This window comes from Halictus rubicundus, chromosome 3 (assembly GCF_050948215.1).
Source record: "Halictus rubicundus isolate RS-2024b chromosome 3, iyHalRubi1_principal, whole genome shotgun sequence".
NCBI lineage: Eukaryota > Metazoa > Arthropoda > Insecta > Hymenoptera > Halictidae > Halictus > Halictus rubicundus.
The window spans coordinates 2,051,268-2,068,284 of NC_135151.1; the positions used below are offsets into that span (position 1 = coordinate 2,051,268).

Consider the following 17,017-nt stretch of genomic DNA (forward strand, 5'->3'; position numbering starts at 1 on the left):
CGTCTCAGATGCCATAGCTTCGATGCGAAATTCTAAGTCTCCAGGTATCCAGGAGAATTCGAATTCTGTGGTTTAATTTGTGCCCCTAAAAATCAAGAAATCTTTATTGGGAAGTAATGAAATATTTTTTCATTCAAGCGATCTTCAAACGCGATCTTTGATCAAATACATAAAGACTCCAAATCATATTATACACCCGTAGTAAAAATAAAGTATATGGAATATTCGGTTCTTGATGATACGATAATGGTACGGTAATAGTTCTGGCCTATACGATAGGATGTGACACGGAACGGTAAATGAACGTGAGACAGAAAAATACATTGAGTGATCGGTCTACTTCTATGTATATCTCGTCCGTGTTCTAACCTTAGAATTGGACAATTTCGCCATCTATCAGATTCGGCATAACTAAATGAATTAGAATGGAAGCTTCCTAATTTTGCTACAAGGGGCGCCACTATCACCACCAGCACTGCTCTGTCGATAACGTTTGGCTAACAATTTGAGCATTTGCCGCTACATGCTTTGGCGCTGTACGGACATACTTACGGAGTAAATGATTCTTGCCAGATTTTGCATTGCATCTTATGGGAAAAGCGGCGAAAATCATATGAGCTTGAATAAACAATAATATTTAAATGCTCCCCACAGTGCTTGCCACAATTTTTTAAATTATGGGGACTTAACTTACAGCTGAAAGAATTCTCTTTATGATGGATTGTGACTCATAAATAATTACGATAAGATATGAAAAATTTAAATACAACTGTATTAATGACTGATTACCACACTGAGCATTTATCTATTAAACGAAAGATTTTCGAAAAACTTATATTTCTATGCATTGCCTTTCAATTTTTTAATTTCTGTATGGGTTAAATAAAAGCTGAATGAATGATTTGTACGGTAGGTGATTTATTGCTATTTGAAAATAACTATTATTGTATACTAAAAATTAAAATTTACCGAGAAACGCTGGTGTCTATTTCGAATCGAATACTTATTTAGGATTTACTTGTTTAGAATAATTACTTAGAATCGAATACTTATCTAGTAATTGTTTACTAAAATACCAAATACTCCAAACTCTAGATATTTCTTAATAAACGAATTGTAATTTATGAATTTGTATACTTGTGTTTTACCTTCACCATTTTGAAACTCTGAAACATTTGCCTCCTACATATATATAAAAGCTAAAAGTGCAAGATAAACAGTACGTGAATTTGAAGGAAACGGCGGAAGATACAACAGGCTTTCTGATTCGAAATGGATTTAGCAAAATTTTGTAAATCTCTGCCGAAAGTGGTACGTATTTTATTACATCAATTTCTGTCGGGTTTGTGAGAGGTTATGTTAGCGCTTGAAAACAATGATTTTTCTAAATTAATATACATAAATAATTACTAGGAGCTTCATGCTCATTTGAACGGCTCGTTAAGTCCGAACACATTGAAGACGTTATACAAAATGCAGAACCCGAATTCAGACGGTGGAGAGAACATAGTCATGACTATCGGAAAGTATTCATCATTAGGCGAGTACGTTAATCATGTCTCTTAGCTTTTCATTTCATGATACGGTCGATTATTGCATTAATTAACGTCTCAATCTGAAGACGGTAAGTATGATAATTTTTCGTAGGTGTTTTAAAGTCTTTGATGTAGCGCACTCATTGACGACAACACCGGAAGCCGTGTTTCAGTCAACTCGCGATGTAATTAAAGAATTTCGTGAAGACAATGTGATATATTTAGAACTTAGGAGCACTCCTCGATCTATTAATGGGAAAATGACGAAGCGAGAGTACATAGATGCCATTATAAGAGCTTTTAAGTAGGCACCATTTCAAAAATAGTTTCACTGCAGACAATCATGAGGAATCTATAAGTCTCAATTATCCTATTTATAATTGCAGGTCTTGTAAAAAAGACTTCCCAGATATAACTGTGAAGTTATTAGTATCCATTAATCGTAAACAAGGATACAGAGCAGCAGAGGAGAACATAGAATTAGCTATAAATTATTTTAAGAAACATTCGCGATACGTGGTAGGTCTAGATCTTAGTGGAGATCCAATGGCTGGGGATACATTTTTAGAGCTATTGAAGAAAGCCAGGAATGTTGGCCTTAAAATTGCAGCTCACTGTGCAGAGGTAAAATTTATATGATGATTCGTTCATTGTCAGTAATAATAAAATAGCCAGATTGCGATTAAATATATTCTTGTGTTTACACAGATCTCAAACGAACTAGAAGCAAAAGACATACTTGAATTCAAACCAGATAGACTGGGTCATTGCACCTGCATTCATCCCAACTTGCAAGGATCTGACAAGTTATTCAACATGCTGATTGAATCAAAAATCCCTGTTGGTAAGAACTGTTGGTGAACAAAAACATGTTCTCGAGGTCAAATTTCCGATTTTTCAAGGTCAGTGCTGTTTTCTTTTTAATGGAACCATATATTCTAATTACCTCCATGCTATAGACAAGATCTGTACCTATAATGTTGTGGCCTTGACGTGACCTCGAGAACAGAGGGACGAATGTTTAAACGATTTCTGGATTTAGAAGATTCGTTATACTGAGTTTTTCCATAGAACTGTGCCTAACATCAAACGTACAATGCAAGACAGTACCCTCGTACGAATTCCATCATTTCAAATATTTGCGCGAGGCTGGACATCCTATTTGCCTCGGTGTAAGTAAATCCGTAAATTATTCATACATGCTATTATTTGAGGTTCCGGGCAAACATTCAAATAAAGAATCATCACTCGTCTGTTTTTTTCGTTTCAGACCGACGACAAAGGTGTCTTCGACACGTCGCTGTCGAGGGAATACGAGATCGCCGGTTCAACGTTTGGTCTGGATCGCGAGGATCTCGCGCGATTATGTTTGTCTGCGGTCGAGTACGCGTTCGCGTCGGAAGAAGAAAAGAAAGCAGTGTTGTCTAGGATTGAGAGCTTTTTAATCGTCAATTCAAAAGTTTGAACATTCTCCAACGAAACGAATAAATGAGTCGAGATATATAAAAATAAGAAAAATTTAGTCGGTTACAAAGCATTCGGCCGGGGACACAACGCGTTTAGGTCAGTCGCTCTAATCCCGACACACACACACACACAATTGAGAGCGGTTCCTCTCGCTTTCATTCTCTCTCTATTTCTCTCGGCGAGGTAGCAGGACCATAATCATATAAAAGTAATGTCGATTTTATTCGTTATGATATTCGTGGGCTCGTTTACATAGATTTACAGATAAAATAAATTGCTACTTATGGAGAACTATAATAGCTGAATGTCGGTCGGTGTGTGATTCATGTTGTTGTTGTTGTTGTTGTTGTTGCTGTTGTTGTTGTTGTCGTTTTCTCTTGATAATATCATATAGAATATATACAACATTTATAGAGCCATTACAATATTATGCTTGTAGGCGTGGTGCTGCATCTTTGTTTCGGGTAGACGATGGAATCGATGCTATTATCGGGTCTCTGGCGACCCAGCTAGTACTAACGATTACCTCGCCGGTGTGACAAACTCCCGATTACGTCTCCCGTTTGTTTATTCCGTCGATCTTCGCGTTTCATAATCGACCGAAAATGAAACAGTGCAAACATAGCACCACTCGGAGCTAAACCGAACATGAGGAGAGCGTCTTACTCTCTTTTTCTTCTCTCTCTCTCTCTCTCTCTCTCTCTCTCTCTCTCTCTCTCTTTTTTCTCTTTTTTTCCGATCAACAAAGATCATGTTGTACGACATCTTTCGCCGCTCGTGTCAGAACCGCTTTTCACTATCACTGTGTAACAACGTGACAATAGTACATAGCTGCGATAATACTAATAGTAGAGTGATTAGGAATAGCGGTAAATATAGTCGTAATTAGAATATTTACGATGATAATAATATCGTTCTTAATAACCATAATAAGAAAGTATTTCTACTATATATATTTATATATATAATATTCGTCCTATATAACAGTCTTTTTGGCCTAACCATCGAGCTATAAACAATAAAACAATTTCGTCCCCTCTCTCGTCGCGTGGTCATCGACTCGCGAAGTCGCGAGCACGTCTACCGCGAGTCAAAAAATTAATCTTTTTTAATTTTCCCTCTTTTAAGCACTCTTTGCGCACTCTCTCTTCTCTTTCAATCTCTCTCTCTTTTTTCTCTTTCCCTTTTCTTTAGACCTATACTTCCTCCCTTATAGTCTCGCGCGCATACTAATGTTTTATCCTCGGTTTACTCTAACGACTATGACTAGACTGCGGATCTCTATGCAAAATCAAAATTCTCTGCATTGAAAGACACAGGAACCAAAAAGAAAATCCTTTCCCTGAACAATTCGATGAAGTTGAGAGTATGCTTAGTTTCTGTTAAAAGTTTCTACGGCTCTAAATGCGTTCTTTATATTTTCGTGGTAACTGCATAAAATCCGCAGTCTAACTATGACTAAAAGAAGGATGCACTCGCGCGACGTGTTCTTCGTGCTCGAAGGTCCTCCCCCCGCATATATACTAAGCGCTAATTAAAGTGAAACGCTTCTTATCGTCCTCTAGATGATCTATAGATCGGTGTGTAATATCGACACTGGCCCAAACTCCGACGTCGGTGAACAAGTCCCACCGTCTCGAAGAGAAAAGAAAACAACGAGAACCCTGCCGAAGGGGACGACGGGTGACCGGAAACGCGGGCTGTACCGATCGAACGTAAATGTTTTTCGAATTTTCATGGAACGTCGAGATACGAGAGGAAGGAAATCGAACGAGGATAGAAGAAGAAGAAGCAAAAAAGGATTTTCGCGTTCGATCGAGGACGGTTCGCTTCCGGTCCCGCGACGGAAATCACGCGTCGACTGAACAGACGATCGGGCTGCAACGGAGAAAAAAGTAAAAGAACAAAAATTATTCGTGCGTACAAGAATAAAAATCGCATTATGTAGTTTTCTTGTCTCTCTCTCTCTCTCTCTCTCTCTCTCTCTCTCTCTCTCTCTCTCTCTCTCTTTTCTCTTTATTCCTGTTTCTAAATCTAGTAAGAATAATAATAATTATTACTATGCTATAGCGTATATAATATTGTCGCACTGAGCTCTGTCCCTTTGCGAAACGAGAAAACAAAGAAAAAAAAATTATTCGAATGACTATGTACACTTAACGAACGAGCGATAAGATGGACGATTCTCTCTCTTCCCCCCTCTCTTTCTCGCCCTCACCTCTTTCTCACGCTCTCCTTGTATATACGTGCGTGTATGTATTTATATATCGATATGCATACACTTGTTCATTCTCCCATCCATTCTCACTCTCTCGTTTGCTAATTAATTGCGACGGTTACGATAGGTAATAGGTCGCGGTAAAAACAAATATACACGTACTGATTAAAAATGCTATAAAATATCGGAAGAGGGCCGATTCCTCGGAATCGGACTGACAATGCAGCTCGCGTCACCGAGAAATGGGCCCCGAGGCGTCGAGAGATCGGCGGCAATAAATAAGTTAAGATGTTTTGATTCGGCGATAGAGCGATTAAAAAAAAAAGAAAAAAAACGAAATTAAAGTAGAGAAAAGAAATATGGACAAGTGTTCACGCGTGTGTGTGTGTGTGTTTATTTGCTTGTGTGAGTCTGTAATCGATCCTTCGATCCGGCCGAATGCTTCCGGTCAAGACACTTGCGGAGAGTGTGTCCGGTCTTGGTTGCCTTTTGCTCCTTTCTCTTTGTTTTTTCTCTTTTTATTTTTCCCTTTTTTTGTAAATTTCAATGTCAAATCGAACGAACGAACGAACGCCGAATCCTCGGCGACACTCCCGGAAAGTCCCTTGAGCGAAAGGAATGCAAGGCGTTCGGAAGTATTCTAATTAAAAAAAAAAGAAAAGAAAAGAAAAGAGACACCTTTTTTCATTGCACACGAATCATACATTCATTACTATTCACACGATATAACAAATTGAATTAGCCGTCGAAGCGGGTCAGCCTACCGCGGACGACACGTCTCACAATGGACGATCTCCTTAAAAAATGGGACAAAAATCAATATCGCCCAAGAACTCAATTTATTGGGAATATCACTTAAATAATAATATTAACAATACCTTTTAATCTTCGTAAATACTTGTACCTTCCTTGTCCAGTAACAATTTAACATCATCAAGAAAATGCTAAAAGTTGTTGTTTACAACTCTGTTATGTTGGCCGATAAAATTTAAACAATATAATTTGTAGATCTGTATCAATGATACATATCGTCAAAATTGCATCAAAATCGATCAACGGTGCAATAAGCTACAAACGTTTAAAGATAGCGAGAATTGCAGTTTTATGAGGATTCCTGCATCTTCCAATGCCTCTAGTTTTTTTCCGTATCAATCGATTTTTATGAAAATTTCAGAATATGTATAATTGACAGAGATCTACAAAATGTATTTTTTAAATTTTCAATATAGGACCACATAAGAAAGTTGTGAACAACCTTTAGTATTTTCTTGACGACGTTAAATTATTCCTGGACAACGAAGATACAACTATTTACGAAGATTAAAAGGTACGTTTAATGTTATTATTTAAGTGATTTTCCTAATAAAGTGAGTTCTTGGGCGATATTGATATTTGTTTGTTCCATGTTTTAAGGAAATCGTCCGCTCTGCGTCGTGGGTAAGCTGCTTGTCGTTCATCTGCTTGTTGTTCACGAGACCATGCTCCGCGACGCTTTCGCCGTGTTGTTGCTCGCAGTGCTGCTCGCGGTCCTGCTGTCTGTTTGGGCGAACAATACTCCTTGGTACATCACTCCGTTCAGCTCCATACTGACCACCAGGGAGTTGTCGCCGTTCCTTCCGTCCCCTAGTAAACAAAAGATTCCACCCTTGATAAAAACAATTGGAAAAATTTCGCTGGAAACCAACCGCGAACGCGACAGAAAGTGTAGCACTTTAGAGTCATACAGTTGTTACCTGTATCCACATCTTCCATTAGATGTAAGAATTTTAGCTAGAATTTTATCACTAGAACTACCGAGCCTTTCGAAATGACGGATTTCAGAGTTTTTCTTTTACAATTCGTGAAGTTAGAGAAATGTTTTTAGTATACTTTTTTGTTCAAGTACGCGTTGTCGTAAAAATCTTATAAAATCTAAATAAATTCAATTCTGTTATTAGTACAAAGGAATATACATCCTCGTTTAGGACTCGGTAGTTCCATAGTTATTTATTAAGTAACGTTTGTCTTACTACAGTGATTTCTCTATATATGTCGCCAAGGCCTGGATGATAAATATCGCGGAATTAACCCCACTACAGAGGCCTCGGACACCGAGGAGTGTAAACATAACACGACTCGGGGTATGTCTCGTGGACGATATACAGGGTCATCCGTTTTTAAACGGCCAAACGTCAACCAGCTATAGAGGACCCCAAATGGAACAACTTTCACCCCTAACACTTTTTTTGATTCGAAGTTATTTCATTCAGTCTCCACGGCGTTCCCCATGTCAAAAAAACCAAGATCCAAAGGTCATACAAAAAAGTTGACTTAATAAAAAAGATGCCCCTATTTATTTTAAACCAAACAAAGGAAAAATCATCAAGATACATAATTGCAGTCCTAATATATTTAATCTTAAGTGAACGCAAAAAATGACGGGTTTTTGCAATTATCTAAAAATCAAGACCGAATCAAAAAAAGTGTTAGGGGTGAAAGTTGTTCCATTTGGGGTCCTCTATAGGTGGTTGACGTTTGGCCGTTTAAAAACGGATGACCCTGTATATCGCTGTCAAGACCCGTGTTGTTGACATATATCGAGAATTCACTGTACTGCGTTTGTAACTCAAGAATTTCTGTGATTTTATGGGAATGGTTTAACGTTCTGTGATTTCGAGCAGTCAGATTGTATAATGAGAAGACGAAACTGCCTACCTCGATTGGAAATTTTAATGTGCGTGCCTAGGATAGAGGGTGCGCTCTTTTCAACAGGACTATCGTCGTCCGAGAGCAGCCTCTTCGCAGGTGGTGGTCCAGGTGTGCCAATTACGTCAGGGTCCCTTTTAACTTGTAAACTGCCGCCTGAGGAGGGTGAACTTTGTCTTGCCGGCGACGAGGACACAGGCGACGACCTGAAAAATTATACATCTGTTAACGATATCTCTTCGTACGCCATTTAATCATTGAACTGCGGATCTTTATGCAAAATTTCTCTGCACCGATTACAAGAAAAGGGTGTTACATAAAAATTGGTATCTTCTCTTAACAATATTGATGGGTAGTAAATAATGCACCAGTATATTAATGTTCCTCATAAAGATATTTCATGTTCCTACCAGATGTTTCAAATCAATTAACAGATCATTCAGCGTCAACAAAATTTCTTCGGACACTATACGATTACCTGAGCTCAAAGAAATTTAGGACTTGCAATGGCGAATATATTACTTAACTGAATTGTAACCTTTTCTGAATGTTATCGCAAAATGTTATCGACTACATATAAAACATATCAAAAAGAATTAAAATTAAAATTGTGAAGATTCTACTCTACTAAAGATGTTTATTCAATCGTTTACTGTGAAAGCATCTGTATAACTGTGATAATTGTGAAATAATAAATGTAAACCCGGTCAGTTGATCGGCGATGGCATGTTTAGTGTTAATTATTGCAAATTGAACCCCTCGCACTATAATATCGAGAAAATGAAATGAGTATGTGTGCTATTAAATCCTATTCATTCTATCAATATGTTAGAGAATATACAGGTATATAATACATATCAAATTTTGTTTCTTATTTCTAGAAAATTACGAGTGACAAAGGAATTTTAATCTCTGTAACCATAAAATAGATCGCAGTGCAAAGAGTTAAAGAAGATGGTAGTGGACCACACATACAGTAGAACATGCACACAAACTCTCGCACTTCCCATACCGTACCAGAATTCTTACCTGAGTCCAAGGTCGAGGGCTTCCCTCTGAGGTTCAGGGCTGGACGCCGGAGGTATCGGCGAGTGTGAAGGCTGTGGCGATAGGGGTGGTTGATGTCCGACTCCAGGATACAGGGTGTTATTGTTGTACATGTTCCATAGGGTGAGCCGGGACATTTCCAGAGCGCTGAAAGCACCGTCCCGTGGCGGTGTCGATGGTGGGGGTGACGCGCTACCTTGTCGATGGATCATGGGGGGCGGTGTACCAGCGCCCGCACTCCTCAGCTCCTTGTTCAGCAGCTTCACATACTCCACCATGCGCGCTTCAAACTCGGACGGTGCCATTCCCGGGATAGGTCCTGCTTGGGGATCGATAACAATTAAAGCGTCCATTAGCTGCGCCGGCAATGGATCATTAATCCTTTCCGTGCATTGTGCCCGAAGGCGCTGAATACACGATACTCGTTTCACCATTTTGGTAAGGGTGTGTTCGTGGTGGAACTGCGTTTACGAACAACGTAGAAACAGCTTATCGCTAGACTATGGATCTTAGATAGATAGACAGTGACTCGGATAGATTGTGATAAAAGTGTTTGCATTGGAGCAACAACTTGCAACGAATTAGACGATCAACTCTGATGGACGCTCCTATAGTTTTTATCACAGTACTGACATAAACGCGTCTTTTATTGAGGAACATATTTCCATTGTTTCAAAAACTCTTAGCGCTCGAATGGCGACACAGAGGCGCCACTAAAAATTGCTGTGCCGTTATCCAAAATATAGGTGACATCTCAATCTTCATGCTTAGATAGATATACGCTAATCGACTCCCGAATCTCCCATACAAAACATCGGTCACGGGTGCTTGACAAATGTTTACATCTCCGGGACTATTAAGTAGGGTTAACATTCTGTGCATGGGTTAGGGGCTCGTGTGCGATCGTAAAGGTTGAAATCGAAGTCGTCCGGTCGTGGTTGCCTTGTAAGGTAGGTGTGTTCGCGGGACGATCGATCAAACGGCGGCGCACGTCAATCGGCCGAGAGCCCAGACGCCGTCGTCGCGACGGAAACGGCATCCACCGAGTGCTAAATTAAAACGGGGACGGCCGTTGATTGGCGTCGCACCGTCGTAGGAGCACGGGCGAGGAGGGTAAACCGCGGAACAGAGCGGAGAAGTGTATCCAGAGGGAGGAACGTGTGTCTGCGAACACTACCGTTCGGACGGCTCGACAAATGAGCCATTCGAACCAAGGCCTCGCCACCGTCCATCTCGACGCGACTGGCTTTGACTCTGCTCTGGATGGGCCACAAGAAGAATAGGACTACCGAGTAACCGGCGAAAATTTCTTCTGAGTCATCCGGGCGAGACGCGCGTCTGCGAACTACGCAGCACCTTGGCGGATACGTAAAGATAGGGTGCAAATCGACGTTAGGAGGTTGGATGCGTCAGTTAACTGAGACATCGAGTACTGGAGACGTGGTAAGACATTTTATAAGACATTTTTCAAGTGAGCAAACTGAGTGGCATTCGGGGGTCACGCACCTGGATCGCAAGATGTCTTCTTGTCTTTCTCGTTACGTTTGTATTTTGTCACAGTTTGTAAGCTGTAACGAAGGAGAAGAAACAGGGGAGTGAATGGTCCCTGGACCACCAGCTTGGAAGAAATACAACCGTTCCTTCACGGAGATCCCTGGATCTACACCGAGCACAAATACATTGCGAATTCCACCGCGGCGCTTCATTTTAGCGTCGTGGCATTTCAATGGCAGAACTCATTATTACGCGAGTATACCGTAACTCATGGTTAGAAAGAATTATGCGCGGTCAATCGATTTTCCGGCTGATTCGTGCGGCAGTCAGACATCGACTTCTTGACCTATTGGCTGATCAATAGTTTCCTGACAACCCCTTTGTTCTGTTATTTCCTTAGGGGTTGTCCATCGCGACTTTATATTGATCACGTCGCCGCCGCGCCGTAACAATGTAAACCGTTCCATCAGCAGGCTGATGAACCGAGCCGCGTCAGTGAGCAAGAGCTCTCAGCATCAAAGAAACAATTACTGGTTTAATCTACGGTTCTTGATGTGCGAGAGAACCGCCAACGACTTGAAAAAAAGCCGGAAACGGCGGAATCGAAAGACTCTGAAAAAGAGCACAGGAAGGGAGGAAAAAGATAACCTGCGGACGAGGCAGAGGAGGAGCGGGTTTATTTTAAATCGGTAGTTAGGGTTCCAGGCCTCCCCGGAGATGATGATGCGAGAGCGAAGGAGGAGCGTAATTGATTGTACGATCCTCCGGAGACAGGCGTTAACGGATGACTCTCGCTAACGAGCATTCCTACTTCCCTACCCCTTTCTTCCTCCTTCTCGCCCCTGCGATCTGGGCAACCGCCTTTGCACCCCCTGCTACCACCCTGTTTTACCCTGTTCCACCCTGTTCAGCCACTCTCTGGCGTTTGCTCGGCGTTCGACCGATTTCAATCGGTCTTCTAGCACCGCCCCTAGAATCCCCGTCAAATAGACTTACTCGATTTCCGCCACAATCAACGTTTACATTACGGGGCGTTTGTTTATTTATAACTAGATTGCGGATCTTTATGCGAAATACGAAATGTTTGCTGCAATTGCAAGACACAGGAGCCGAATAAAAATGTCTTTCTTCTTTCAATTATCGTACTAAGGTGAAACTAATGATGTCTTCAACTTTTAAATGTGTCATCATATCTCATAAATCATAAATGCATAAAATCCGCAGTCTATTTATAACGAAGGTATATTGCATTGGATGGAACATATTAAAAATAAAGGTGTACAATGAAACAAACGCGAATATGTTAATTTATTGTTGTACTGACCGGCATTCGGCGGCTGTCCCAGTGATCCTTGAGGGTGCTGAGGATGATGGGGATGGTGTGGCAGAGGCGTGTGCGCTGCGCTTCCGTTCACCAAAGATTGTGGTCCATGGTGTTGTCCACCGGCGGCCACCGCTGTCACCAAAGACAGCGGCGACATTTGCGTGTGCAACGCGAGAGCGCTCGGTGTGTGCGGGTTTCTCTGCACCATGCTGTCGCCGCTTCCTCCGCCACCCCCGTAAGCCCCGTAACTGCTGCGACGACCCTCACGTCGGTTCCCATCGATCGCCGCTTGTAATTCCGCCGGTGTCGAGAGTCGTCTTTTCTCGCACTCGTACGGATACAGGTATTTCATGTACCTGGGACAGAAAAATCATAAAAGTAACTCTTAAACATAATTCAATTTAAGTGAATTCGAGTTGAGAACTCAACGATAAAGCGATACTCAAGATCGAAGTGCATTAAGTGAGAAACAATATGGCTGTTCCGAAGCAGAAGTTTTTCAGAAAAATCGCGTACAGATTACGACAACGTTCGAACAGCGTTGCGAAATCGTCATACAAAATGACAGAGCCTGTACGGGACCCCATTGGCCACACAGAAAGCGGCGACTAATCGGTCGTGTTGATATTTCACGCTTTCTAAAGAAATATTGGCTCAACGAGTCGCCGACACCGAGACTCAGATAAATTCCCGTTTTGTCGCCCGCTCTCGTTTCATCTCATTATTGTCTTCAATAAGACAGCGAGTGCTTTCACTGGGGGCTATTTCCTTCGAGCCGTGTCCTTCCATAAAACTAATTTCTGTCAGCTTCATTAAGGAGATCGAGCGACAATTTACTTACGAATCGTCGCTAGAAATTATTCGTCGAGATCTTTGCGCAGATAATTAAAATTTCCCAAAAATGACGGATACACTGCTGGCCTAACTTCAAACGCAAGCATAGCCGAAGATGATTCATAGTCCAACGATAAAATATAAAGCCGTCTTAATTCGTTGAAACAGTTGCTGCGGATAACAAGATGTCACTTAGCTCCGTTGACTCTAAGTTTGTCTATAAAAGTGGCAATCTGCCCGAACATCTGCAGTCCAATTATCACGGTCACACGACTCTCTGACGAAGATAATTGCTCTAATAGCGCAACTGGTCAGTCGAATTTCTCTAAAAGACTTGTCTAACTTCAAACGAAACAGGAGCAAAAGATCCACGGTCGGCCATCTTGTCTATCATCGATGTTTAACCGTTGTAAAAGGTATAGGAACACTAAATTAAATCTAAAATCTAAAAATTTCAAAATTTAAATTGAAATTTAGAAACTAAATTCTAAATTTTCTTTTTCTTGTAAACTGTAAGCAATAACGAAATCGTTGAAAGTGTAAAGAAAATTGTAGTTGAAGGAATCGATAGATCATTTAAGATAAAAGGGTCCTCCGACGTCCATCTAGTCTATCGTCGCTAGTTAAAGTATAGGACTGTAAACAGTATAAATTGTTTTATAAATTATAAACGACAAAGGAGCGTTGATAACTGCAAACGTAAACAGAATTGTACGTAGTATAAGGGATCGAGTTGTTCGTGACGTAGTAGCGAAAGAAGATGCACCGACGGCCATCTTGTCGTAAATTTGTCGATCGTGGAATCGGACACCGGATCAGAATTCGCGTGAATTTGTCCCGGCGTCGGATTCGTTCGTTTTCGGACGACAAAGTCCGTCGAGAGACGGGAAACTATGCGAGAACAGGCGGCTGTTATTAATTGGTATCGCGTCGAGAATTGTTCGTCGGCCGGGAGGAAGACGTCGCGGTTCGTCTGCCACAAAATTGGCAAGGCAGATCCAAGACGAGCCACTTAATTTAATCCTGCCGGCTTTGATGTCTCGCTACGAGGCCTCTAATTGCACCTGCGCCACGATGCTCGACTAGCCTAACTCCCTTTTCTCTACAGAATCGCTGCGAGACCGGTCTCGTTGGAAATCGATTTTCAGCAAAGATTTTTTCGCGTGATTGCAAGCTGTTCGTTCGTCTAGTTTCGCGGGCCAAATGGAACTTCGCAAAATGAAACGTTAGACGACTTTTCTGTTGTTCGAACGTCTGCAGCGTTTTGGCTTTTATTTATTTCGAGTATCGTTCGTTGTTTCGCTTGCAATTCAATTTTCCGTTTTACTACTTTATGCACGTTCTCTGCTTTTCTAGAAATTTATTTTTACGTTGGTAGTAGGAACAGCGATAGAATAATCAATATATTAGCAATTGACGAACTATACAGTGAATTCTCGATATATGTCGACAACGCGGGTCTTGCCAGCGACATATATTGTCCAGGAGACATACCCGAGCCGTGTTACGTTTACACTCCTCGGCGTCCAAGGCCTCTCGAGCTTTGTGGACCCTCACGGGGAATACCCCGTGGTAGTGGGGATAATTCCGCGACATTTATCATCCAGGTCTTGGCGACATATATCGAGAAATCACTGTATTTTTCGAGTCTTTGAAGCTTCATCGAATGCAAATTCTTTAGATCTATAATACAGATAGGTGGATAAAACGCTGTCTATAGATACTGCACAAAGTATTAAAAACAAAACAAGTTTTGATACTTGACGACTGCAATAAAGAAACGATCCGATGCAAATGTGTCAATGTTAGTAACCTGAATTTCACAGTTTCCCTTTTAGTTCGCTTTGGCTTCGTTATGCGTCTGTATTCGAAGACCGAAATAAATAATTTTATTACGTTTCGCCGATCGAACTGTTTTCCAGTTGATTTATTTCCGGCTGAATGAAGACGAAGCTTCGCTCACGAAGGTATAATTCTTTCTCTACGGCTAATAAGTTCGAGGGAACAGCCGGCTGACTGACAGAAGGATTCTGGACATTAGCGAAATTAGAATCGTAAGCAGAGGGATCCTGGGCCGGAGCCACCGAAACCGCAGCTCGGAATCGATTTTTTTTCGAGAAGGAAGGATCCGGGGCCAGGGGTGCAGCAAAGTAATTCGTAAATATTGTTTATTCTGACGCGCTATCGGGGCCAGACGAAGAAGAGTTTAGTGCGTGCCGTGTTCGCGTTCAACACACCTTCATGGATAGACATATTCTCGCCGAGAAACCGCGGCCTATAATTCGCGCAGGGATCGTTCGGCTTTTACGATTGTCTGCCAGACTGAGGCCGAAACTAGCCCTTCGGCCCTTCGCCCTTCCTCTACCTCGTTCTTCTTCCTCTTCTTCTTCTTCTAACAGGACGCATCGGCCGCATTGTTTCGGCCGAGTTCCTGCGTGTGCACGCGAGTAGTCTCTCCATGTGCAATTTCAAACGGGAGAATGATTAACAGAATTTAAGAATATCAATACACGATTTCAAACTCCTTATTAAAAATAAAAGAGTCCGTCTATTTGGCTCCTGCCTTTTGTAATTGGCACAGAAAATTTTTATTTCTGTGGTTTATCCATGTGACGGTTTATCATAGTCTTGGGGCATAAATGTTCCTCTGGATGATAATCTGGTTCGAGAAGAAGGACTTAGCCTTCCGGAGCAATGATATTAATATTTTCTAATATGCCATAGCTTTGGTTCGTAGGTCCGCAGATTCCAAAAATATAAGGGGTTCTTCCTTCGCACGAGTCTTTCAAGATTCTTTTGTAAAAACTTGAGTTACAGCCGCAATTTGAGGAAGATCATTTATTAAGGGACTTTTCGCATAAATAAAGACTAAGCTTTAACCCCTTGCACTACTATTTATTTTGTGATTATAATGATTAGAAATTCCTCATCGTTCAGAATTTCATAGAAAAGAAAAAATAGTTTATATTATTTATTGTACGCCTATGTTTCTTCCTATGTATCAACTACAACAAAATAGAATTTTATTTCGGTTTAAAGGAAATTAATAACATACAGATTTATTAAACTCTGTTCAAAATCTTCATCATGAGTCTGACTCGATATTGTAGGGCAAAAAAGTAATCGAACGTTCACAATGTCCTCAAACACGGTTAACGTGCAAGATTCTCCGTCTATTTTCAGCATGGAACGAAGCATCGCGAACTAATTCGTTTGTGTACAATGAAACGAGGATTTGGCGCATCATTTGCAAGAAACAGGAATTGAATGAAAAATCTGTTTCGTCTGGACGCGTTATTCCCGTTTCCTACGTCTGTCTCTGTTCCGCAGCAGATAACCGGTTGTTGGAATGATGGATGCGCCGGCGTCGCGACGCGTTCAGACGCGACGTTCTCTCGCGCGTCACGCACCGAGAGTCGCGCGGTTATTTTCACGTGTAATCCGCGTTTGTCCCCTCGCTTCTCTAGGTTCATTTAATTTTCATTTAATTTTCATTCGCCCGACGAGACGAAACAAATTTACCTACGGCACGCACGAAATGTTCTTCGATAAGAGGGTTGCAAAGTTTGATCGCTTCCACTCAAATTTGATCACTTTGATTCCCACGATGAGTGATACGTAACTGATGCTTCGTCCATATTTAAGAATTCTATTGGAAGACATTTTGGAAGTGGTGATTGTTGTCGTGTTGGCTTCATTAGCGAAATGAGTTAGGTAAATTTAATAGATGCAACAAGATAAATGCGTTCAGACGTATATTCCCAACATTCTCTTAAATGCATCTCATAAAATATGAAAGAAGATGTAATGACTAGACTTCGGATCTTTATGCAAGATAAAAATTGTCTGCATCCATTGCAAGAGAAAGGAGGCAAACATCAAATGTGTTTCTTTGTTTAATAATTTGATCAGGTTGAAAATAATATTTTGAAATACAGTGAATTCTCGATATATGTCAACAACACGGCATATATCGACAGCATACAGCGACATATATCGTCCAGGAGACATACCCCGATCCGTGGCCCCTCACGGGGTATACTCCGCGGTAGTGGGGATAATTCCGCGACGTTTATCATCCAGGCCTTGGCGACATATATACAGAAATAAATGTACTTTCAATCTTACCAATGTTTCATAATCTACAGTTTTTTTGCCATAAATGCATAAACTTCCGCAGTCGAGCAATCAAAGTTACATATCTTATAGACTTGATTTCGTTCAGACCAAATACAAAATGGCGATCGTTACACCCGCGAGATGTTACATTGAAAGTTTGTCGTTGATAGTGTCCTTTAAGACACAGATTAATTGGCCGCTTCTGCAGGAGTCTGGCGACGCTTCCCCCCGGCTATTGTGTAGCCAAATGTACATAAAGTCGACAGTTGCAGTTCGACGAGGGCACAAGACTCT

At 41.2% G+C, this 17,017-nt stretch overlaps 3 protein-coding genes across 4 annotated transcripts in view; 1 reads left to right on the forward strand and 2 right to left on the reverse strand.

Moving 5' to 3' along the window:
- The window catches only part of Tdg (Thymine DNA glycosylase), a 614,020-nt gene that overhangs the window by 191,827 nt on the left and 405,176 nt on the right, over nucleotides 1-17,017 (reverse strand). The window lies entirely within an intron of this gene.
- Ada (adenosine deaminase-like protein) lies at nucleotides 466-3,053 on the forward strand. The gene is made up of 7 exons (XM_076784786.1): nucleotides 466-1,311; nucleotides 1,414-1,544; nucleotides 1,648-1,839; nucleotides 1,922-2,159; nucleotides 2,244-2,379; nucleotides 2,607-2,707; nucleotides 2,806-3,053. The coding sequence occupies exons 1-7, from the start codon at nucleotides 1,273-1,275 to the stop codon at nucleotides 2,998-3,000; spliced, it is 1,032 nt and encodes a 343-aa protein (XP_076640901.1). The 5' UTR covers nucleotides 466-1,272; the 3' UTR covers nucleotides 3,001-3,053.
- Retn (retained) overlaps nucleotides 3,206-17,017 on the reverse strand; it is a 194,842-nt gene continuing 181,030 nt past the window's right edge. Inside the window, exons 6-9 of one of the 2 annotated variants that reach the window (XM_076784782.1) lie at nucleotides 11,771-12,126; nucleotides 8,935-9,274; nucleotides 7,915-8,111; nucleotides 3,206-6,843 (exon numbers count right to left, since the gene is read on the reverse strand). In XM_076784782.1, the coding sequence (XP_076640897.1) occupies nucleotides 6,689-6,843; nucleotides 7,915-8,111; nucleotides 8,935-9,274; nucleotides 11,771-12,126 (1,048 nt within the window). In that variant the 3' untranslated portion in view covers nucleotides 3,206-6,688. The remainder of the gene's footprint in view (nucleotides 6,844-7,914; nucleotides 8,112-8,934; nucleotides 9,275-11,770; nucleotides 12,127-17,017) is intronic. The other variant, XM_076784781.1, reaches the window with a different exon arrangement.

Bases quoted from the DNA above. Each gene is read 5' to 3' on its own strand.
- Ada (XM_076784786.1), top strand. From the start codon at position 1,273: ATGGATTTAGCAAAATTTTGTAAATCTCTGCCGAAAGTG. The intron at 1,840-1,921 runs GTAGGCACCATT...TTATAATTGCAG, and splicing joins GCCATTATAAGAGCTTTTAA to GTCTTGTAAAAAAGACTTCC. The intron at 2,708-2,805 runs GTAAGTAAATCC...TTTTCGTTTCAG, and splicing joins GACATCCTATTTGCCTCGGT to ACCGACGACAAAGGTGTCTT.